Below are 25,282 nucleotides of genomic sequence, written 5' to 3'. Positions count from 1 at the left end.
CGTCCGTCCTCTACTGATCCTGCTAACCTACTGCGGCCAACCTGCGTTGAAATAAACAGATGAACATCGCAAATTTGTCGAGAGACAGTCCCGGTTTGTTTCACGGATATCAGAAAGGACTGACAGGGTCACTTTATGGAATATTGATGACTTCATTGTCACGAAAAATAATACTTTTAGCCAACTCCATGATTGTCATTTTCACATAAATTACGCATTTTAAATGCATCTACGTCGTATTTAAAAGTGTGGAATTGACTGAAAGAATTATTTTTTCGTTTCACGGACCTCAAGGACGCCGAAATAGTGCCTTCATTCCAGACATTTTGGATCTCGGATCGCGGAGTGCATTATCAAGCTGCTAGGTTGAAAAGGCCATAAAATTTCCACATTTCTTTCTTCTCAGTCTTCGGGAATGAAACCACACCGCTTGGCACAGCATAAATATGATAAAATTCGAAGCTCCATTTTACTATCAGACAGGCGAATAGCGATCACGCGGTGCTTGGAAAACATGTCATGCATTCATTCCCTAATGCAGCCTGTCCTCGATATCCAGTTTTTATCGCTTATCGGTTCCTTCACCTGAACCTAACCACCCCCAACCCGGAAATAAGGACAGGAACAAAGATGCAGAGCTGTTTCATGACTATATGACATAGCCTTTCACTCTCGCGGAAATAATTCTGTGCATTTAAAATAACGCAAAGCTTCCTTTCCAATGGTTATTTTGTGACTGATTACTCGCGGAAAAACTAGAAATGTAATCTTTAAATTTTCAAGGAAAGCAGACTAGACCATGTGAAACATCCGCTAGTACTAGAAATATTAAAAATGCTCCTAAGACAATAATTAATAGGTAAAATGATCGAAAGTGTAATACAGGGAAATTTTGACAATGGTCATTTTTATACGCCAAGAAAATTTCAAGGTGATAACATAATTTTGGGCACTTAATCAGTCACCTAATAACACCCGTCGCTCAGGAGGTACACTCTCTTACTTTCAAGCCAACAAAATTGTGTGTGTAAGAGCTTTCTGGGACCCCTGCAAGGAAACAAGAGTTCCGTCAATTGGAAGTGAAGTAGTAGCATGAAAAAGGGAAGGAAGCAAATGATGTAGCCAGATTTTTTTTGCTACTCTAACTTTCTTTGCTTGCAACTTTGTTTGACGAAGCCAAGTGAAGGAGAGCAGATATCACCCAAGGCTGATAAGAGCATACAGATAATAGAAGATAATAACTTCAACAGAGATGGAGAATGTCACCTATATGACACTATGAGGAGAGTTTTGACCAATAGGAGAACGGTTCCAAGAATTGGCGAGAAAGGTGCTCTATATAATGAAGACCAAAACAGAGACGCGGCACATTTTATCTTCGACCTCAAGACGCAACCTGCAGTGCTCGCGAAATTATTGTTACCTAAAAAAATAACGCGGGAGTAAACCGGAAGACAGGACTTAAATTTGAGCCTTTTGAAAGCCTTCATTCTTACAAGCAAAGGGACTGCATAGAGGAGGCCCAGTTCCATCCCACAGAAGGTTAATTTCTGTTGCCACTTCGGTCGTATTTTAATCGGCTTTCAAACTGTCCGCAGCGCGGTGATGAATGCAATGCGATCCACTTTTATCCAATATTTTGAATTATAATGCTTGTGATTGCGAGGAATAGCATTGAAGAGCTATGGATTTGATTAAAAAAAACACCATCATGAATGTAAGTTTTGGTTGAAACCCGTAATTATACCTCCTCGTATATATTTCCTCGTATATATTTCCTCGTTTCACTCGGATCAATTTGTCCCGCGTCAGCGACGCGAGTGGCGACTTCTGTAAACTCATTTAAATGCGCGGTGGTCTACAAACTTTTAGAAGCCGACTTAATGATCCTCTATTGTAATATTCGTGCTTACAAGCCTAATATCTGGTGAAATGTTGGTATTACACGGAAATTTTATGATTTTTCGTTCGTCAAATGTTTCTGGGGGAGGGAGCCCCCCTCCAGCAACCAGTATGCCCATGCCACTGATGTTTCTAATACCATTTACCAAAACTGGTAACGGAAATAATTTACAGTATGTGTAAACCAAAGGAGAGGATAAACCTCGAGATGGCGACACAAAATCTCCTTCCAATAAATATGCACCTCCTGTCGGGGCTACCTGTGGGGAAGGAGGTGTCGGCGCGGTCACTGACCGCGACATTAGATAGCCGAATTTCTTTGAGCTGTGGTGTCCGAGAAAAGCGAGGCGAGGCATGAGTGGGTAAAAGCCGTAGCTCATGACAGGATGGGTGGGGTCAGGGAGAAGGAAGGTAATCCTTACATAAGAAGAAGGTTATTTTATATCCTTCATATCAAATTCATTAGATAATTTGTCTGTTGAAAATGTAGCGAATAAGAGAAGAACTCAGATGCTGATCGGGTGAAGTGGGGTGAGGGACCCCTTGAGGACGGACATGGCGGCTTTTGTTTGCATCACGTGATTGTGTAAACAATGTTTAGTTTTCATTGATTTATTGAGAATACGGGAAGATTTAGTCAATATTTCGTTTTTCCATGTAGAGGAAAGATATTTTGCATTAAAATAGCCACCTTTATATACATTACGTTACAATGCGATTAGCATTTAACTCCAGACGACGGCCGTTGGAATGGGTTTTCTACTCGCTTTCATGATAATGTCACGTAGCTATTTAACTTATTGCTTTCCGTTTGCTTTTTGATTAGTACATATATCACTAGGTATTGCTTAAAAGTCTCTTACACCGGGTGCTTCTCTTTACATTGGTGAAATTATTAATTCAGGCCCTGTCAATGGGATCGATATCGTCACAGGTAGTCTATCCAATAATACTGTATCGCTAATCGTTTTTGACAGTATGCATTTTAATAAAATAAACATAATTTTATGCCTCATTGTTTTATACCTCTTAGCCTCATTGTGCAATCAGTACGAAATAAATTACGATTTGTGATAAAAGAAAACAGATATTGAGCCTCATTGAAATTAAACAGCTTCTACGAAAATAACATATTATTAATCCAATACGACATTAAAGAGAATATTTAATTCTTAATTAATATAATTTTATAATGACGAGTCACAGACATTTAAGTTTATGGGGACAAATGCTATACATTTAAGGAATATTACATATTTTGGGAGCGTAAGTTTGAATTTTAGAATAGGAGGCAAATAATTCCCGTTAATAATGCGTTAATGTCCGGAAGCAAAAGTTTTAAATTTAAGAAAATGAGCCGTTACAAATATATCTGTGCGAGGGAGAAAAGTTAAAAATTGAGGAAGGAAAAGACGAATATTTCTCTCCATCATTGTGATAGGTACTGATGAAATATCCTATTCAAATACAAGCGTATCACACCGATTTATATGGTACTTAAGCCAGTAATCCTTACGTATTCGTGCTCGCAACTGTAATGCTTTTTTCTCCTTCAGGAATTGTGATAAAATAATCCTGAATGCAAAGAAATTGACAGCCGGAATCCACTGAATGAAATTATATCCTGCTGCCAAAACGGTCGTAATAGCTGATAAATTTGCATTTTTATTAGTGCCATCTATGATCGTCGATTTTTCTCTTTTTACCGTTGGCCTGCGAGAGTCTCATGAAGCAGCTTGGCTCCTTGAAGACATGCGCTCAATGAGTCTTTCTGTTCTCTTCGAGGGGTTCTCTCATCAAACCAGCTGCGGTCACTCCGGTAACCGCGGATGATGTGGAATAAGGGAAAGGGGGAATGAGGTTCGACACCTGACGTAGTTTATCGTGACACGATTGGACACCGTTTGAAAAAAAACGGAATTTATTTACGGAAAATTACTTAAATCAGTTTACAACTTCTTCAATAGAATTAAGATGATCTTCCACAGTGGGGTGAAACGACCAGGCAGTGGTCACTCCTTCATGGCCACCTCCTCGTAACTCGTCGTCTCTCGTTCTGTGTCCGCCGCGCTCCCGATTAGGCATGGGCAAAAAATACCGGTATTCGGTAGCACCGAGTACTATTTTTTTTTTTCTACTTCGGTAGTACCGGCCAGTATTTTTTTTTAGCGGTACTACCGGAGTATCGGTACTAGAAATACCGGTACTTCGACGGCGCTGCCATCTTATGTGTTATCAATCAACTACCTAATCAGCTACTTAAAAAACTGTGTTGAAAATATATAAATCGAAGTAGGCCATTTCCAAGGAATTTGTAAATATACTATGTATTAACAACTTCCTTGGCCATTTCCAAGAAGTAAACACCAATTCACAATGGCTTTCAGCAAGAAGTATTTTTTTAATTAATGCTACGGGTATATCTCAAGAAATCATAAAAATGACAAAAAAAGTAGATGCAGACTTATGCAATAAGTGCGCAACTTGTATTTAAGCACATTAAAAACAATACCATCTGTTTATTTTAATTTAAACTGATGGTATAAGCACTGATACAGTTGATCGACGTAGGAAGAGACTGAAAAATAGCGATGCTATCATGTTATAGCCTAAGCTTGTTTACAGTAGTCATCAACTTTTTTGATGTATTAACAGTGTTCATCCGTTTCTCGTTTTTATACATACAACCAATCAAGTGCATCACCAAAAGAAGACAAATTAATTTTGCTTCTTAATTATTAAGATTTGTTCTCCTTCCTTAGTTTCTTTCTTGCTTTCTCATCATTTAACGGTACTTTTACAAAACTGTGATTTCGAGACAAGTGTTATAATTATTGGTATAAAAGATATTTATTTACTCAAATAAGGCAAGAAAAGTCAAAGTTATCGAACTCCACATATGTATTTCTTTCTCTTAAATAAATGGAACAGCGACCTAAACGTCAAGTTTTATTCGATCGCAATATTTTAGCCATAACTAACACCGATTCTTTCTGTGTAAGATCATAAAATTAAATGTCTCAACATTAGAGGAGCTTTTTCTAGGTAATCTCAGACTGAAAAGTAAGCTCTGTGAATAAGAAGACTTTTCATTATAAGTTGTCGGCAGAAGACGTAATGTTGGTCTCGAGTCCGAAAAAAACCAGTGACTTTCGGAAAACAAGTCATCTCATAGAGTTCCCAAGATAACTTCACACTTCATATACGCCAGGAAAATACCAAAATTTAATGGTATGCACCAAAATCATTGCCTTTAAAAACTTCATCGCTCTCGCCCTTCTCACTATTAGAGAATCTAGCCTCCATGAAAGTACCGGTATACCGGTATTTTTTCGCCGGTACCTCCGGGAGGGTACTATTATTGCTTTTTAATATTCATCACAAAAATACCGGTACTTTTTCAAGTACCGCCCATGCCTACTCCCGATGCGCCCGATCCGGGCTCGTCTCTCTGCGCCACTCGCACATGCGCCGCGACTGCCGGTGCCGCCCGCTACACCGTCGCCGCAAATTACGTGCCGAAACGGCACAATCGGGAAACCTCGTTCCTGCTGTGGCTGAGTATTTTCTTTTTTAGTTAATTTTTTTCTTTATTCATTTATAATTTTCTCATTTTTTCAGAAATAATTCAGTGTACCATATTCGCGTTTAGATACAATAAAATACAATGAACGATACAATAAAATTAAACTGGTCTGCATGCGAGAATGAAAAACGACCACGGTGGAAAAAAAAATTAATTACAGGAAGAGTTTATTCACATGAAATTTTATTAGAATTAATTCAACTCATGTCGCTGAAATCATCAATTGTTCGCGTATTCATTGTATGTGGCACTTAAATTTCGTTTACAATAACCACTCATGTGAAATGCTTCTGTCTGGATCTTCTGACTTGGATCGATTTTTTATGCCGCCTAAGTAATATTTAGCGTTATTACTGATAGTATTTTCGTTGCAAGAATTTATAGCAGTATACTGATGGTTTTATAGTGACGCATGTGATAATATATTTTTTCAACAAGTACGAAGCTAATGGATGTTGTAACTTTATCTTTGGAATATGCTTCAAGTGATATATATGCATTTTTGCATGCCAATTTCCGTATTATATCAGTATGAAATATAGTTTATAACCTGATAAAGTGCAAAATGTAAGGTTCAGTATATCGATAGCATCAGGGAAAGGCAGGATTAGTTTAAAGGAAAAACTCCATTACTCAAGCAGGTTTATTGGGCACATCCGCACTCTACAGCCGCCAAACACACTCTCTCGTCCTCTTCGTGGACGCAACTCCAACGGCCGTTCTCATAGCACGCCTCTCCGCGTGATATCTGTATTTCTCATTCGCGGCCACCCAAGAGGCTGCCTTCTGCTGACGCTGCACGGTTCTCACGCCTAAGGAGATGTGGAGTGGGGTGCGTGACAGGAAGAGTGATAAGACGAGAAGCAAACCGCCAATGCAGCGGCACGTGGGTGGTGGGTGGCGAGAGGTGGAAAAAGGAGGTCACGTCCCATCTTCGTGATACTTACATCATCCTCCCTCCAAACAAAATTTAATCCCCCGATTAAATGGGGATGGCCGGGAACTGAAAAATGGTTAATAAGTGACACTATATACCAAAGAACCAAAAACATCCAAGCAATTGGGATTACCCATACGATAAAAAGGAAAAAAAAATTAACACTCAGTAATGGTAAATCATGTCCCCAAAATAAAAGAAAAAACATAGCATTCAAGGAATAATGTTCACAAAAAAATTAATTCTGAGAGATAATAAAAAATAAACATTATCAAAACCATCGTGGAATAATAATTACACTTCTACCATTACACAAATCAACAAACTCAGTACATCAACAATAAAAGCACAAACCAAACTATGAAAGTACAATTCAAACGCCCCCGTGAAAGAAAGAATAGGAAAGAAAACAAATTATTCAAAGCTTTCACGCGTCTTTCTCCTTCTCACTTCACTTCTCCTCACTTTCATTTACTCTACGCGATACACAATAAAAATTTCGTCACTTTTCTCAGGATCTCTGATAGCCATGAAAAAGCTCTTCGGGGCAAGGGGGTTGGGAAGGGCAAACGGTTTTATTTTAAATCATTCACACACTCTGAACATTTCACGCTACGGGACAAACACTGGCCCTTGAATTACTTTTCTCGTCTCGGCCGTAAGTCGTAGACACGGGTACCACTCACACCCACTGGGACCTCGTCGGGGGGGGCAGGGGAGGGTAAGGGCGTCTTCTCGTCAATGACGTCTTCTCCAGCTGGCGGCGAGACGTCCTGCCGTCGCGGTCGAGGGCGGAGATGATATGGGGGTCTCCGCGGAAGTGCCGGCGTGTCGACCTTCGCAGGAATGCAGCCTATCTCACGCTCACCGCCCAGATGATGCCGCACTGTTTGTTGACACTCTTCTTCGCCGGCCGCCGAGTTAACACTCGATTCTTCGTTACACTCCGTATTCAAGTCTGGGCTTGATGCTTCCTCTCGAGAGACAGTGGACTCAGGGGGGGAAACTTGAGGGATTTCACCAACACTAGGGGTGGGGGAGTGCTCACTTTGGGAAGGGGGGGCTTCAATTCGCGTATTCGGCGATTCTTGAGGAGGACATGTGGAATTAGTCATATAAGGTAAATTTTTCCTTGGTCTTCCCCTCCCCCTTCTAAACACCTCAGGGCGGAAAATACAGTCAGCTTCTCGCTTTTGTTTTTTGCACGCTCGATCAGCACACGCAAACGGAATTTCGCCAATGCATTCCTCCCATTCACTATCGGGTACGGCCTTTCTCGGTCTGCCACGCCGTCTTTCTCCGTGGGGTGGGGGAGGAATCGAAAGATGACTAGGGTGGGGTTTCACTCGATCCTTATGTACGATCACAGTCCTATGCTGAAGCTGCAATTTTAAATTGGAGGGGGAAAGTACTTCTATCACCCTATACGGTCCTTTCCAGGGGCTGTGAAACTTTCGCACTTTGCCCGGTTTAAGAACTGGGTCCGTCAAGTACACATACTCACCCGCGACATAATTTCTCCCCCTTTTAGTGTTTTTTAATCCTTTAGCTTGTTCCTCATGGGCTCTGCGATTATTCCGTTTACAATCTTTCCAAATCACTTGCAGTCTATTTTGTAGCTGGGACACAAAATCGTCCACGGAAACAGGGGCGTTTTTCACGCACTCAAAGGGGGTCTTTAGTCTTTCCCCGAATATCACTTCATGAGGGGAACGACGTACGCTTCTATGCCAGCTTGAATTGTATGCACAGACTGCATAACCTACCCACAAATCCCAGTCATTGTTTTTGCAATTAACATAGTGGGAGATGATCTGAGCTATTGTACGGTGTACTCTCTCGACCCTGCCGTTACATTGGGGGTGGAATGGGGAGGTTTGTAACTTCTCTATGCCCAACAACCGACACACATTCTGGAAGAGTTCCGAGGTAAAATTACTACCCTGATCGGAAAGTATTTTTTCCGGGACACCGAACTTAAGTATCCAATCGCGCACCAGAGTAACGGACACAGATTCCGCGGTTTGATCCCCCAAGGGCGCCATCACCAAATACCGTGAAAAATGATCTATGATGGATAATACGTAACGATTTCCGCGTTCCGTTTTTGGGAGCGGCCCCACGATGTCTAGTGCAATGAATTGGAATGGTCGGTTCGCCTCCGGCAGCGGCTGCAATGGCGCCTTTGTCTTCCCATATGGCGACCTACGTAGACATGACACGCACCCCCTGACGTAATCAGTACAGTCTTTCTTCCATCCCGGCCACCAATACTGACCGCCCACGCGATACTTCGTGGAATTTACACCCATGTGCCCAGCGAGCCTATGGTCATGACACTGCGTTAGTATTTGCCTCCTCAAACCAGCAGGAACAACTACTTTGTGCACCCCTTCCTCAATTCGACACAGCAAGCCATCCGCAAATTCAAACTTATTCTTCCCGATCCATCCGATGCACTCTGCGTCTGCTTCTTGCGCCTCCTTTAGATTCAGTTCCTCCTCTGCAGCGACTTTTCTTACCTTGCGGCTCAACCCATCGGCATTCCCATGCAATTTCCCCGGCTTATGACACACCTCGTAATCGTATTCCGACAATTTTAATGTCCAACGAATCAACCGGCTATTAGGATCCTTCAGACAAAATAACCATTTAAGAGCCGCATGATCAGTGATAATGTTAAATTTTCGCCCATATAAGTAACACCTGAAATACCCTACGGCCCAAACGACGGCGAGTAATTCTCGTTCAGTGGCAGAATAATTTTGCTCCGCTTGATTAAGCCTACGAGATGCAAAGGCGACGGGATGTTCTTCTCCACCAATCTCTTGTGATAACACGGCGCCGAGGGCGTGATTACTAGCATCGGTAGACAACGTGAACGGTTTCCGAAAATCAGGATATGCCAGCACAGGGGTGGAAGTTAGAGAGTATTTCAATTGACTCAAAGCAGCCTCGCATTCAGCGTCCCACTCGAATGCCCTCCCCTTTTTAAGAAGATTTGTGAGCGGCTTTGCAATCGACGCGAATCCCTTTACAAATCGCCGATAGTAGTTAGCCAGGCCGAGAAATGACTGCAGCTCTCGGACGTTCGTAGGTGTTGGAAAATCTCGCACCGCTTGAATTTTTTCTGATTCCGGTCGCACCCCTTCACCACTTATCACATGACCCAAATACTTCACGCTGCTTTCCGCAAAATTGCATTTCTCTATTTTTAACGACAACCCAGCGTCACTTAGCCGCTGGAAAACAGAGCGTAACCGGACAACATGATCATCCACCGTGTCACTGAATACGATAATATCGTCTAAATAGACGAGACAACGTTCCGGCTTAAGGCCTCTAAGTACGCCGTCCATCATCCGCTGAAAACTTCCCGGCGCGTTCCTAAGGCCGAAGGGCATGCGTTTATACTCATACAGGCCACTATCGACAATAAACGCGGTTTTCTCCTGCGAGTCTTTAGCCATGGGTATCTGGTGATAACCACTCGTCATATCCAAAGTAGTGAAATAGCGACACCCCCCTAAATAATCCAAAGTTTCTACTATGTTAGGTAGCGGGTACACGTCAGGAATTGTGACAGCATTAAGTGCCCTAAAGTCTACACAAAAACGGTACGCCGGCTTTCCATCGGTAGACTTTTTTGGAACAATAACAATTGGGCTCGCCCAAGGACTGGAACTAGGGGATATTACCCCAGTTTTTAACTGCTCTTGGACGAATTGTTCAACCAAGGGCTTCTGGTGAAAAGGAATCCGATACGGACGTCGGTATATTGGACGAGCGTCACCAGTAGGAATATGATGTTCGACGAGATTAGTAACAGGGATGGATTCCTTTTCACTAAATAGTCCCCGAAAACTTTCTATTAGTTCCTGAAGAGGTTTCCTTTCCGACTCTGATAGGTGTGCAAGTTTTTCCGTGAGATCCCACCCCGACTTGTCCTTCTCCGCGCGTCTAATTGCTCTTTCCGGAACTTCACTAATTTCCACACCGTTTGCCGCGGCAATCGTCGTACCTCGACGTATTCTAATTCCCTCGTCACTCCAATTAGACATCATTACTATTACCCGGTTTTCCTCATCCACCCTACTCAGGGTCCGGGCAACGGCGCACCCTTCCACTTCGATCAATCTGGGTTCTATCACAACCATTTCTGCGCCCCCTACCGCCGCGCGTGGTACAGTCACTAGAAACCTTTTTTCCGACCGCGGCGGTATGTACTCCTCATCTGAAAGAATTACCGCATGGTCCTTGTCCGTAGTGATCCGGAACGCACTAAATGTCTTTTCCGAACGATCATTCTCTACCCCATCAGCCCCGTGCAGCGGAATTACACGCCCGTCTAGTTTCATTGCCCTTTCTGGAAGGTTGATTACACATCCGTATTTACATAGAAAATCTAACCCCAAAATCCCTTCAAAACCACCCAATGTTTCAACTACTTGCACATTGATTGGATAAACATAACCGCCTATTTCTAAAGACACCGACTTCTCACCATAACTTTTCAGCACCCGCCCCGCGACGCCTCGGATGCGATATTGTGACGGCTTCATCCCGCTCCCTCTACACGATCCCCGCACTAATAATGACACTTGGGCCCCAGTGTCTAACAGAAACGAGCACATTTTCCCTTCAACCACCGCTCGCACGACTAAGTCCTTCACTCCCGCACTCACCTGGACGGCTGGAATCAGCACTTCCTTTACCAGGGGTCGGCGCCGGCGGGACGGTCGACCCCTTTGCCGTTTAAATTGGCCGCCCGGCTCGATGACCCCTTCCTGCACTCACGAGCAAAATGGCCCTCCACGCCGCAGCTGTAGCACTTCCCACGGCGTTGGCTGCGACACTCACGGGCGAAATGGCCAGTGCGCCCGCAATTGTAGCACTCACGAGCCGTCACCTGGAACGCTCGACGACTGGGCGATGGATTACGCGGCGTCCTCTCAGCCTCCCGGATTCTCACTGCCGTCGCGACGGCGGCGTCGAAACTCTCGGGCATAGCGAGTCGGCATAGCCTGCCCAATTCGCCCGAAAGGCCTCTCAAGAAGGCATCCAAGGCTCGCTGATCAGCCTCGTATCTCATTGCCTCCATCCGCTCCGGAGTTCCGCCGATTTCCGCCGTCCGCGCGTTGATCCGCCTGACTCGATCCGCGAACTCTTCGATGTCCTCCTTCGGCTCCATGTGAATGACTGCTAGGAGCTCTCGGTAGAAACGAGCGGTCTTCTTCGAGCGATAGCGGTCGAGAATGATATTCTTCCACGCCGAGTAAGTGGCCGCCGTCTTACATTCTGATCTCGTGCGCTCGTACACCGCGGCTTCCCCACCCAGACGTAGCCGCGCGGCGGCGAGCGTTTCCCCATCGCTCCATCCGCTCAGGGACGCCACCTGCTGGACTCGCTCGAGGTAGGCATCGGCGTCATCGCCGGGGCGACCATGGAAGGGTTCTATGGAATTTAGGAGGGTGAATTTTGCACTCGCGGGTGAAGCGACCTCCTGCCCTTCTCCCCTGGCGACGACGGCTCTCAAACGCTCGTTCTCAGCACCCAGCTGCTCAAGTTTGTCTGAAAAGTCGTCGATCACCCGTTGGAGGTCCACCTCTTGCCCGCCAAAACTAACCCGACTCGCCATCTCGCCTTAGGTCGTCTCGTGTACTGCCCCTTGATACATATCGATCCCACTTCTGACACCAGATGTAAGGTTCAGTATATCGATAGCATCAGGGAAAGGCAGGATTAGTTTAAAGGAAAAACTCCATTACTCAAGCAGGTTTATTGGGCACATCCGCACTCTACAGCCGCCAAACACACTCTCTCGTCCTCTTCGTGGACGCAACTCCAACGGCCGTTCTCATAGCACGCCTCTCCGCGTGATATCTGTATTTCTCATTCGCGGCCACCCAAGAGGCTGCCTTCTGCTGACGCTGCACGGTTCTCACGCCTAAGGAGATGTGGAGTGGGGTGCGTGACAGGAAGAGTGATAAGACGAGAAGCAAACCGCCAATGCAGCGGCACGTGGGTGGTGGGTGGCGAGAGGTGGAAAAAGGAGGTCACGTCCCATCTTCGTGATACTTACAAAAAAGCCATTTTAACGGTTTTCTCTGTCCGTATATACAGTGGTTGATTAACACACATGGATAGTTGTATAGGAAATACGGACAAGGGAATGAGGGGAGACTGATAAAATATTTGGTCTAGATGGTTTTTCAACATGATAATCAAATGAAAACCTTCTTGCTAATAAAATAATCGATGAAGAGAATAGGGTAAGACTCGGGTTGGAAGTGGATGTTAGAGGAGGGGGAGTGGGAAATACTTAGGGAATGGATCGTCAAAGAATAAAGGTTGACGAGCGTGATGCGCCCGCTCCCTGCGGGCTTCCCCCGCTCTTTTCAATGCAGGCCCACAGAGGGATAGGCGCGTTTCTAATTTTAAAATGTAGAAAAAAAGGCAGGGCCTTATGTACAAATTTAATTGGAATGTTCATGTACAAATTGAGGTCAGAGGACCTCTTTAAACACAACATTGGAAGTAATTACACTATCCTCTGTTAAACGCACATGATGACTCATACTTATATCAATAGGAGACTTGAATGTGGAATCAACCGCATTTTGATAAAAGTTATTTAACGAATACGAGATATTGTTGCAAATGAACAAATGATTCAGTTTGTGCGCCGTTAACGTCAGGAATATTTACAGTTTTTTTAATTATTTAAAAACCAATTTTAGGAAACAATAGCAATATTTAGGAAGTAAGATATGCCGTCGCATGTTCTCTGATAAATTCTGTGTATTTTGGTACCTCATTTGTAGAGTTTGGTTGTTAAATAATATAGAAGATTTTCATTTTTTCCTTTCGCATCTTTCCATATTTTAGGAGTGTTATCTCGCAAGTAAATAGGTTTTCGGAGGAACCTTGTCAGTTAAGGTACAATATCTCGGACAGTTTCTCAGGTAATCCCGAGTTAAGTGCGGCCCACCCTTGGACAAGTCTCTAATCCGCAACCCTTTCCTAGAGTCGCTCGCCCTCGCTGACCTCTCTCCTCGCCCCTTCGAGTGAGCAGCTTCCTTCCGAAAACTGCGTTCCGTAAACAAAAAGTAGTTCTTGGCGGAATTAACTCTGATGTTGTAAAAGTTACATCAGGTGTTCCACAAGGTAATCGGCCCCCTATTGTTCATTATATTCATTAACGATCTCTGCTCCCGCATTAGCAGTAAAATACTTACGTTTATTTGCTGACGACGCTGTCATCTATCGCGAAATAGTGATCACTCTGTGAAATTCTATCATCTGACTTAAACAACGTTCATTTGTGGAGCCAAGAGTTGGGACTCAAACTTAATTTGCGATATGTTATGTCGCGCCACCCTTGTGACCTTAATCTGAGCAAATGCATGGCGGTACATTTCTTGCGGAATTCGTCCAACTCTAACCATGTTTATGCAGTGGATGGTATTAACATAAAGGCAATAGACGAAGTGAAGTACCTGGGAGTTACTCTCGAACCTCACGTGGGGAACACATAAAGAATATTAGCGGCATAGCCCTGAAGAAATTAGGATTCGTTAAGCGTATTGTGGGAAGATTTTCGGATGAGAAAGTAAAAGAAAGGTGCTATTTCGCTCTCGTCCGACCGCACCTTGAATATGCAGCAAGCGTATGGGATTCGGTGCAGAAAGACTTAATCCGCGAACTGAATAAAATACAAAGGAAGGCTTCGCGTTTCGTCATAAACTGCTACGGGCGTACAGACAGTGTTACCCAGATGTTAAGCGAATTAGGCTGGGAGCCGTTGGAGACTCGGAGGCTGCGCGCTAGGCTTAGATTTCTTGAACAATTGAGAATGGATATCTTTAAGAGTGACACAGAGAACATAATATTAGAGCCACACTATATTTCCAGGTCCGATAGAAGCGATAAATTAAGCAAGATGTTTGCCGAACGGATAGATATGGGAAGGACTTAAATAAACGCTAGTCACTACCTCCTTAGAGCACTTCATTTTTGTTTAGCTGAAAACGGCTGGTGTCCTAACACCCCCTGCCACACGCCTTTAAGGCGGATTGCGGGGTATTCTGTAGATGTAGATGTATTCGACTCAAGGGTGCGATGCTATAGCCTGTATGCTAGGGCGGATCGGAAAAATCAATTTTTTCAAATCCATCTGGCCCAATGAAAAAAAGTTGTGGGACCGATCAAAAAAAAGGCCTGACAATTTTTAGGCCTCAGGTGAACCCCTGACCCTCGCTCAAATGCGATTTAGGGGGGGAGGGTCAAAATTCTAAAAATGTAATACTTTATGGTCATTCCCTATAGATTTTGCCGAGTTACTGCCCCTTTAGCACAAAAATTTCGTGCATTTTGACGTACCTGCCACCGTTTAGCCACAAAATGCCTAATTTGAGTCCGCGCCCGCGAAGAAAATATTCCAACGCCCACGCAGCGTCGCGGATACAAGAGCCGCAGGCCGATCCCTTCCCCTCCCTGCTCGATTCTCCCCCTCCCACGCCTCCAATACAGCAAAATTCATCCCGCGTAATGATAATATAAATCGGAAGATGGAAGAAGGTAATAAAGGAAGCGTAGTGAGACGACTTGTCCCTTAATAGGCGCCTCGTCGGAGTTAAGCAAATCGATGTTACCAACTTTTAGAGAAGTTATGAAATATTTTTAGATCCGAGAACGCAGGAAAGGAGCCTACGGTCTATGAAAAGCCCTCGTGAGTGGCTATAAAGGTGTGCGAACTATGGTGACGCTTCCCTTCAATTATGTGTGTGACTAAATGGATTTAGCGGTACCACAGGAAGTACTAAAACTTACGAAAAATGCAAATACGCCAAACGTAGGGTTTTATTGAAGTACAAAACTCACACACTTTTGAAGGAACATTTGAAATTTTGAGAGACCAGCGGACGAAACTGAAGATGATGGCTGCTGGATTGAATCCTAAAGAAACTCGACAACTGAGGGAAAAAAGGGAATCGTCGGAGAGTCTTGAGTCGACATCGTCAATTCTTGTACGGGAAAATAGTATCAAAAATTTTCTTCATCAATTCATCCAAAAAAAATTAAACTGAAGAGAAATCATCCGATTTTTATCTCTATGTTCCTCATGAAATAAACATTCAGGACTAAACACAAACTGGAACTTCTGCTGGGAAAATGCGTCTGTCAAATGTTATAGAGGGATATGCAAGAACCAAGAAACAGCGATGATCGTCCCCGCAACTTTAGCTTACGCAAAAATCATAACTTCTTAAGATACATCCAAGGTAGTGTACCAGAATTACTTACGTAGACAGAAAAAGATGCTAATTATTGTGAATAAGAAAAGAGAGGCATCAAAGGGCTACATTTGGAATGAAAGACTATAATTTTGTCTGATGAAAAAAGGCAAGAGGACTTATCAATCCAAGTTTAGAGGGGAATGTGTGGTGTTAGTTGAAGAAACAGGGTCCCACTTTTGGGGGTTTGAATCCCTCGTCGGATGATTAGCAAAAGTTATAAAATCTGCGATTCTCGATTCCTTTCCGAGTGAAAATTAGATACAAAAAATTAAAAAGAATTTGAATGCGATGGTACCAAGTGAATATCGCCCAAAATGGAGGCATCATCCCTCTGCTACAAGCATAATTACAACATCCCTTGCTGTGTGAGTAAACTCTTCTCGGGATTCCCACCGGGTTGTCGCAAACGTTTCAAGCTCCGACTAGGGGCTCATCATCAGGGATAAATTTCGTTGAATCCCGATAAGTGTTTACCTACATCATTCGCCGGGAAAGCATCAAATCATATTTCATCCTTTAGAGAGGTTTATTTGCTAATTGCACTAAGTTGACTTAGATTTGCGACATAAAAATTGGGAGGGCAGTCTAGAGACCGAATTTGCGTTGTTGCAAGGATGCGTTTGGCGGCCAATCCGAGATTTTTTTAACAGCTGGATTTTAATATCGACTTTAAGGACTACCCGCAGATGACATATTGGAGAGAGACCACAGTACCTCCGGCTAAATCTGACCTTAGTGCTGTGGATTTTCAAAAATCTATTGATGAACGTTCAAATTTGAAGTTAAATATTTCTTTTTATCATGCATACGGACGAGAGATTCGTGAAGAAATTCAACAAAACTTTGTTGACAACAGCGAAAGACGAGGAATGACACTGACATAGAAATAGGGGAAGGTGTTGTACCTTGGAACAGATTTTGGTTTTTTAATCATTTTGATACTTTAAAGGAGAGGTCGGAGGTTCTGCCTGTTTCCATTCTTTGGTACCACTATTGTATATGTTTTCTAAATGCCATTCAGATAAATAATAAACAGATCCTTAATGCAATCATTTAATTTTGATATCAATGACATGTGTTCCAAGGTACAGTGACTTCTTGTACCTTGGAACATCTCATGTTGTACCTTGGAACATGGCTTGTATAAATCTGGCAAACGTATTAGCAGTCCATCTAATCTTTTAATATGAAAACATCTATACTCATACAAATACTAAGTGAACATTTAGCAAACGTTATGTCCTAATTCATTGAGTTTAATTCTGGTACATGAAAAAATCCTCTTTTTGAAATTTGCCTTGGAGAGTTAATACCACCTAAAATATCTTCCCATGGATATATTAAAATGTCTTCTTTCTCTGGCCATTTCCATGACTTTTTTGATTTTGTCATTGAGCTAATGGTTGCCCCATCATCATTAACATTGATTATTTTCCCAGGATACAATTCGTTATCATATGTAACTGCTACAAACTGCCCCACTGCACGAACAACACTTTTTAGAGGAAGAACATATTTCATGCTTTTTTCTCCCATACCCACTGCAATGGCATTTTCTTCGATTTTGTCTTCAGCATCTTGTTCAAGTATTTCTTGCACACTCACTTCTTTATATGAAGAATCTTGACAAATCACCTGTTCGCACTCGTCCCCACTATCGTCTATTATCAACTTACGTTTAACGGGCTTTTTCTTCTTACTGATACCACTTGTTTTCTGTGCTGCAATTTCCTCCTTGTTGGGTGTGTCTGTTAGAATTCTAGATTTTCCTTTTGCTCTTCCTTTAGAAGTCCCCTTCCTAGGCAGCGCCTTTGGAAACGGTCTGATCATCACTGGTGAGATTGTAGGCTCTTCACTTGTTGAAGGTTTACTCACCAATTGCAGTGGCTCATGCCTTTCTCCTGGATTCAGTGCTGGATCGGGACGGTCTGAGACATACGAGGAAAGAAACTCATCTTCCTGAAAAATGTCCTCATTCAGTGGCGAGATGCCAGTAGCACTAAAACCACTCAGAATGTTGCTGGTAGTAAAAGCAAGAGGAAATGCTCTGCCCACCAATTGAGCAACATCATACACTGACACAGATTTCCCTGGGTTGGAGGACATCCAGTTATTCATTGCCCTATTATAATGCATCTTGAAAGAACCAAAAACTGTCCGATCTAGAGGCTGAAGTTTATGTGAAGTGTGTGGAGGAAATGTGATCATAATTATTCCTGAAGCTCGGGCCTTCTCAATAACTGGGATATTCACATGGCTATCATGGTTGTCAAGGAACATGAGAATTGGTTCCTCTTTTGAAGGCTTTGCATGTTGTATGAAATGATCTAAAAATTTCAAGAATAGACTCTCATTGGACCACCCGGATGGGTTAGCACCTCCTATGCTACCTACTGGAGCTCCAGTTAACATGAAATCCTTGAAATTTACTCTCGGAAACACAAACATAGGAGGAATGTGATTCCCAACAGCGTTAATTGCAGCAATCATGGTCACATTCTGTCCCCTTTCTCCAGAAGTCATACTTCCCAACTGTTTTATGCCTTTTGGAGCCACAATTTTCGGTGGTACGTGGACCGTTGATAGCCCTGTCTCATCCACATTGTAAATTTGATGTGCAGGAAATGGACCATGCTTTTCCAGAACAGTTTTAACATTTTTAAAGAATGCTTGTACATTGAATTTATTAAAGCTTGTTGATCGAGCAAGAGACGTTGCTTCAGGCTTCCGAAGTGCAACCGAAGCTTCATGTTTCTTCATAAAATTTCTCATCCATTCACCTCCGGCAGTTTGGTTTTCATCCCACTGTTGAGGATATTTAACTTTGTTTGCTTTAGCATACTGGTATGCAAGCTCCCGTATCTCCCATTTCGTTAACCCATAATGCAGAAGAGCTGCCTGCTTTATGTAGTCAAGCAGTTCCTCCTCCATTGTAATATTAAAAACTTGTTTTACTGCATTTGTTGCTTCATATTTATACACATCTGAACCTGACTGTTTATGAATTTCAATATGTCTGTGTAGTGTTCCCAATTTTACTGTAAAATCTGCACATGCTTGCCGCAATGACATTTCACCATTTATGACTGCCATAACTGCACATTCAATATTTTCTTTTACAACTGCTGATCGTTTCTTACCTTCTTTACTTCTAGGCATATTCTGGCCTAACCTAAAACAAAATAGATACTGGTATGTAGCTTCATCATAATTGTCTTTAGTAAGTAATTTACAAAAATGATTCATGTTAGTGTACCTTGGAACATGTTCCAAGGTACACTAACAATAGTGTTCAGAGGTACACCAACTACAACATTCATTTCCAAACACCGACTTCTTCATATAAATTACAACAATTAACATTAAAATAAGTAGTAATAGACACAGTTATACTTACAGTTTAAGAACAACTAGATGAAAATTCACTAACAATCGTGATGAAGATTCAGTCAATCGAAAATACTATCTCTGAATAATTACTTTTTCGCCACATAAAATTCAACTGGAGTTTACATCAAAACTTGTAAACATCAGGCAGCCATTTCAAAACAATTGAGCATCTACTGGAGGTAGCTTCACATAGTTCAAACCATTCCCACTAGATGCCATGGTAAGTACTAAATATCTTCAATGTTCCAAGGTACAAGTGTTCCAAGGTACAACACCTTCCCCTACAGATTGGAAAGCAGATAATTGAGTAATTCTTTCGTCATTGTTCCTCCACAGACGATACTGAAACAGTAAATATTACCTAAAGTAACGAAGAAAGACGTACGTGGTGTGAATTTTGGTGCATTTGGGGCGTGAGAGAGGCGTGCGGGGAGGGGAAGCGAGCGGTCTCCGCCCAAAATCCATTTAGTTACATCTGTCGGACAATGCCAAAATTGAAGCGCATATCCAAAGTTCGCACACCCTACCTTTCGCACACAAGCCACTCACGAGAGCTTTTCATAGATCGTAGGCTGCGATCTCGGATCTAAAAATATTTCATCACTTCTCTGAAAGTTGGTAACATCGATTTGTTTAACTCCGACGAGGCGCCTAATAAGGGACAAGTCGTCTCACTACGCTTCCTTTATTACCTTCTTCCATCTTCCGATTTATATTATCATTACGCGGGATGAATTTTGCTGTATTGGAGGCGTGGGAGGGGGAGAATCGAGCAGGGAGGGGAAGGGATCGGCCTGCGGCTCTTGTATCCGCGACGCTGCGTGGGCGTTGGAATATTTTCTTCGCGGGCGCGGACTCAAATTAGGCATTTTGTGGCTAAACGGTGGCAGGTACGTCAAAATGCACGAAATTTTTGTGCTATAGGGGCAGTAACTCGGCAAAATCTATAGGGAATGACCATAAAGTATTACATTTTTAGAATTTTGACCCTCCCCCCCTAAATCGCATTTGAGCGAGGGTCAGGGGTTCACCTAGAGGTCTCAAATTTTTCAGGCCTTTTTTTTTGATCGGTCCCACAACTTTTTTTCATTGGGTCAGATGGATTTGAAAAAAATTGATTTTTGAGATCCGCCCTACTGTATGCCTTCCAGTCTCTGAGTCCCGCAGTTGTTTTCGCCGCACACTCCCTAAAACGCTCACCACCTCTGAGTTCTTGGAAAGGGGAGAAGGGGATGAAGTGTTTGGAATGAGTGGCGAAACGATAAGTGGAAGGGAGGTTTGGATATGGAGAGCAATCAAAGCGGGCTGTGCAATCAGATGGTACGAATGATTTTTAACCGCACCGCAGATTTCTTATCGTCGTATTCATGGTAGGACAAATCAAAAATAAAGAACTGTTCCACAAATTATTTAATACTATCCACTTATCAACGGACTAGCATCATTATCAAGACAACCAGAAAGATCACACGCAATATATCGAGACTTGTATATCCAACAGCGGGAATGGAAGACATATTGAGGGACACAAGAGCACTCATGACACGAGAAAAGTGGTATACATTGAGAAGTTGCTGGAAATAATTTATTTCTGTACCACTTAAAACATCACCACTGGCCTTTTACATCGGAGTATTTAACTTAAAATATGCATATTAACATTCATAGCCTGGATGGGTGCAACTTACCCAGACGGGACTCCAGCCCGCGGCCTCTTGTGAGGCAGGAAAGGACTTTATTCCGCCGCCATATAGGCCGGTAATTTTAAAGTCATAAAAAAGAAAATAGTAAAAAAAATTTTTGTTAAAAGCAGAAGAAGACAGAACTAAAATGTATATAAAGAAGGAAATGGAATGGCAGGATAAACTGAGGAATATCGATGGTAAAACAAATTAAATTCTCCATACAAGAATTTTACAGCTTCATAGTTACTCCAAGTTAAGTCAAGATGTTGTGAACTACGAATATATGCGGTTAGGGGAGGGGCACGGGGGAACGTGCACCCCCACCCTCCAGACGCTTAAAAAATAGACTAGACTTAAATACGGTCATCATTACGTTCATTTTGTTTTGTGTGATACGGAGCATTATTAATTTAATTTCATCTTAAAATAAAGAGAGTATTTCGTACGGTCATTGTTTTAAATCATTTTTTATCTCAAATATAAGAGGATCGTTTGCCCCAGGGGCGGATCCAGGATTTCTTTCTGAAGGGGCACAAGCAAGGTCGTATCCAAGATTTTGTTCTGGAGGGGGGGGGGGCACAAGGATATCTCGCAATACAAAACGAACGCAATGATAATGGGACCATATTAAAAATCTTGCATATTTTTTAAGGGTCTGGGGGGGTTATGGGGCACGTGCCCTCATATCCCCCCTATATCCGCCTATGGTTTGCCCCCTAGAAAAATCCTGGATCAGCCCTTGACTACGATAGGGTGGTTTCTTTATTTTTTTCTAATTTAAAAAAAAATAAAATAAATAAAATTCACTAACTCTTGGTTAACTATGTGGTATTCCATTATTTCCTGGATGTAGACAGTTACTTATACCACTTAAAATAAGTGGTATAAGTAACTGTCTACATCCAGGAAATTTTTTCTAATTGTCTAAATCGAAAGATTATTACTCCTGGAGTACGTATTTCACGCTTTTAGATTTTTAAATGACGATATCTATTTTTCGCGATTAAATAAAAAGTGAAAAATTTCAAGCGCGCGAAAACGCGACGGCAAACAATAAGTATGAATGCTGGGAAAAGCCCGTGTGACGTCATCCTGGGGCTGCCTGCCGCCGTGTGAGGCCACCTTGGTGCGAGGCTTTGAGCGCTGCTACGATGCAGGCTGCTAGCAGGTAGCAGAGTACCCTGCTAGCAGGTAGCGCTTGGCTTAAATAAGGATTATTATTACCTTATCAAACGAAGGAAGCTTTCCGACCTTAGGCAATTTTAATCGGTGATTATTAAGAGATGTTTCCCTGAGCTCTGTGCCTCGTGCATGCAATGGTAATCTCAGACGATGTAAAACTACCAACCACTCGTATAGCATCTAGGTCGCTGTGACGTCACGTGGAGTGGCATCGCATGGGCGCCAATCTGGCCTTTTTCAAATGAGGTTAAAATTGACCAACAACATTCGTCTGAACTGGGATCTCTAAAACCAAATAATTTATAATTTATGAATACACTAATGGTGGGCAACGAATCGCAATCAATGCCTTGCGTTTTCTTTGATGAAGAAAACGACCTTATTGATACTTTTTGTGTATTACGGAGCTTTTTTTCATTTAATTTCATCTCAAAATAAAGAGAGTATTCTCGAACTACGTTCTGGACTGGTACGGTATTATCGCGGAAGGTAACTTTTGGCAATTTAAAAGTGAAGAAACTTTCCGTAGGTAATCTAAAAATAGAGAAATTTTCAGAAATATAAAATTGAATAAAAACTCACTGGTGATGTATTTTTGTTGTAAGCCATTCCTCTCCCGGCAACAGAACTTCCTAGGGCTGGTTGTCTTCCGCCCTCTTAGCGTGACGTCCATACATGGAGAGGTCGGGAGTGTTTGTACGATGCTGTCGGGATCGCTGACAAAACTGTCGCCATCTGACAGCGAACAACATGGAATCCCGGAAAACATTATCACATTTACCATTTATTGCGTAGGCCTTCGCAAGATAACTACCCTATTTCCCCTGATCGTTTGAAGGTGATAGTGACTTAAACAAGCAACGATCGAGGAAAGAATATAATTAAAGTACAGCACCGTATGTAGCGCAAGTAGGACGCAGCAATACACATCGATTTCGGACGGCCACCAGTAAAATATCGACCATCCACATTCAAAACCTGAATAATAGGAAGGCATGGGAGCTTGTACACATACCGACCGCGCACCGGTACCGATAAAATACCGGTTAGCAGCCGGCCATTGCCACTGTGGATCAACGGCGCCAGCGCAACAATCAAGCAAGTGATCGTTTGAACGGTTAAAATCCGGCGTGTTTGCAAACAGCACTCAACCGGTAAAATATCGGATGGTATTTTACCGGCCGTCCAAAATCAGTGAGTGCGCAAGGGACCTCAGGTAGGCCTCGGGAAATAAACGCCCTCTCTCACCAACTCGCGACGAAGAAATGAGAAACTAGAACTAGCGCTGTGAATAGTTCCTTATCGTTTGAAGATAACAATAAGCACTAGCGAAAGTCCCTTTGCGAAAAGCAAGCTGAGCCTAGAGAGTGAGATCTCCACTGAGGCGGGTCAAATGGGATGGGTCACGGGGAAGCATAATAGGTTGGAGTCAAATGGATCCGTGTTTGCCAGGCTCGGCTCGCGGGTTGGTATGACTATGGACACAGAGAGAGTATGAACGGTATGGACGCATTTTTCTGGGAATAGGAGAAAATGTTAGTGGCCTCAGATTATGGAATTTAAATAGAGAGAAAATTGAGGTGAACGGAGACGTGATTTTTAATGAAAATATATTTCCTTGTATTAAAAGACAGAATACTGAAGTCAAAGTTTCAATAATCGAAATTAGGAGATACTAAATGTAGAAGACGGCAATGAAAATAACAGTAGAGGAGAGTTTAATGCAGCAGAAATCCGAAATGATGAATATCTTAACTTTAGGAGGGAAAATGAGGTGGAAGATGAGATTCAGGACTCTTCACTGGTGGAAAAGACAAATTTTAAAGCAGATGAAGTAATCTCCTCAGAACCACCAAGAAGATCTGTAAGAACAAGTAAATAGAAAGTACCCTGTCCTCGTAGTAATTTAGTGCAGGATCAAGAAAATAATCTATATATCTACAGTGCTTATCTAAAATATCACATCCAAGGAAAAGTGTGGGTTGAACAGCCTGAGGGTTTTTCTAAACAAAGGAAATGTTTCCATGGGGTTTATGTGAAAATTTGTCCCATCCACGAAGAAGTGTGGGCAGATAATCATGTTCCTAAATCGATACTGTTAAAAGGCGTGAAATAGGGGTGTGTAACAGAATCACATCCCCTATGAAAAAATTGTATAAACCTGTTTCAAAATTTTATACAATTTATACAATAGGGTTGTTCACCATATTTTTTTTATTTAAGAAATCGAAAGATCGTGCTTCAGAAGGAGCAATGACAATAATATTATGCTATTTTCTTCATTGTACATGTTTAGAGAAGGCTTTAAACAGTGACAAATTTTACGTTACGCCAAAAAGCCCTACTTCCATCTTGATTTGGTGTGTGACGTCACAAGCCTGTAGATGCCCTACTGCAGTGTTTGAAGTGGCTCAGCAGGGTTATTCCACTTTTTTTTAAAGATCTCCAGCGTCTGCCGCCAGATCAGTGTTTAAAGAAAATCCAAATTTATCCTTTAATAAGAGTAATAATAAGCAAAATTACCCTTACTTGTACATATTTATTGCTCATCATATCACAAATAGCACTACAACGCACACATTTCACGAGCTGTCTTTTTGATACGTATAATCAGTATATTCCAAATCAACTGATTCCATAAAAACTTGGCTCACAATAAATATAAAACACTATTATGTAACACTAATAAAACATGACAATCGGTTTTCCAATCACTCTGCACACACAAAAGAATTTGCACTCCTTGAAGTTCGTAAGGATTCTCCACACCTCACTTACCACTCATCACTAACGACTTAGAATCAGTTTACGTTATTTTACATTGACATTACGAAGACAATGAAATGAATAGGCTGAAACAAATTATTAAACTAGCTAAACCAGTTATTGTAACATCAAAAAACTTCGAATTTCACTTTCACTATTACCGTAACCAAAATATGACCAAAACAAACAACAGCGCAACGAAATTCGTGAAATGTAAACACTGACGAATGCTCCAAATGAATTGGCAATAGGCAATTAAATCAAACAGAACTTAGAGGCGAACAAACGAATGAAAATTAATATACGTTCGATGTATCCTCTAAGTACAACTAGCTCAAATATGAAACATATCCTTCGCAATAGTTAGATACCTTAGATCGAAATGTATAGGGTTGATTGAACCAGCATGGAAGAAATAAATAATTTCGTCGAAGATGTTACATTCACAACTCACTTCACTTGTCGCTTCACTCTTTACTTCATCGTCTATATGCAATCAATTCACTCAGGGGTACATTAAGGGCACAAATTTTGT

The 25,282-nt window shown here is 42.2% G+C and overlaps 2 protein-coding genes across 2 annotated transcripts; both read right to left on the bottom strand.

Moving 5' to 3' along the window:
• Positions 1 to 6,222: 6,222 nt before the first annotated feature.
• LOC124162796 lies at positions 6,223 to 12,158 on the bottom strand. The gene is made up of 2 exons (XM_046539442.1): positions 11,111 to 12,158; positions 6,223 to 6,491 (listed from the first exon to the last, which is right to left on the bottom strand). Exon 1 carries the CDS (start codon positions 12,061 to 12,063, stop codon positions 11,137 to 11,139), a length of 927 nt encoding a protein of 308 aa, XP_046395398.1. The 5' UTR covers positions 12,064 to 12,158; the 3' UTR covers positions 6,223 to 6,491; positions 11,111 to 11,136.
• Positions 12,159 to 16,763: 4,605 nt separating this feature from the next.
• On the bottom strand, positions 16,764 to 19,390 carry LOC124162795. Its single transcript, XM_046539441.1, has 2 exons — positions 19,122 to 19,390; positions 16,764 to 18,896 (listed from the first exon to the last, which is right to left on the bottom strand). The coding sequence occupies exon 2, from the start codon at positions 18,881 to 18,883 to the stop codon at positions 16,967 to 16,969; it is 1,917 nt and encodes a 638-aa protein (XP_046395397.1). The 5' UTR covers positions 18,884 to 18,896; positions 19,122 to 19,390; the 3' UTR covers positions 16,764 to 16,966.
• Between the last annotated feature and the right edge of the window lie 5,892 nt (positions 19,391 to 25,282).

Source organism: Ischnura elegans, chromosome 7 (assembly GCF_921293095.1).
Source record: "Ischnura elegans chromosome 7, ioIscEleg1.1, whole genome shotgun sequence".
NCBI lineage: Eukaryota > Metazoa > Arthropoda > Insecta > Odonata > Coenagrionidae > Ischnura > Ischnura elegans.
The sequence above is the reverse complement of the archived record's forward strand: the minus strand, read 5'-3'. Positions and strand labels throughout refer to the sequence as shown.

What these genes read in the sequence shown, in the direction of transcription:
- LOC124162796 (XM_046539442.1), bottom strand. Translation starts at nt 12,063, where the DNA reads ATGGCGAGTCGGGTTAGTTTTGGCGGGCAAGAGGTGGACCTCCAACGG.
- LOC124162795 (XM_046539441.1), bottom strand. Translation starts at nt 18,883, where the DNA reads ATGCCTAGAAGTAAAGAAGGTAAGAAACGATCAGCAGTTGTAAAAGAA.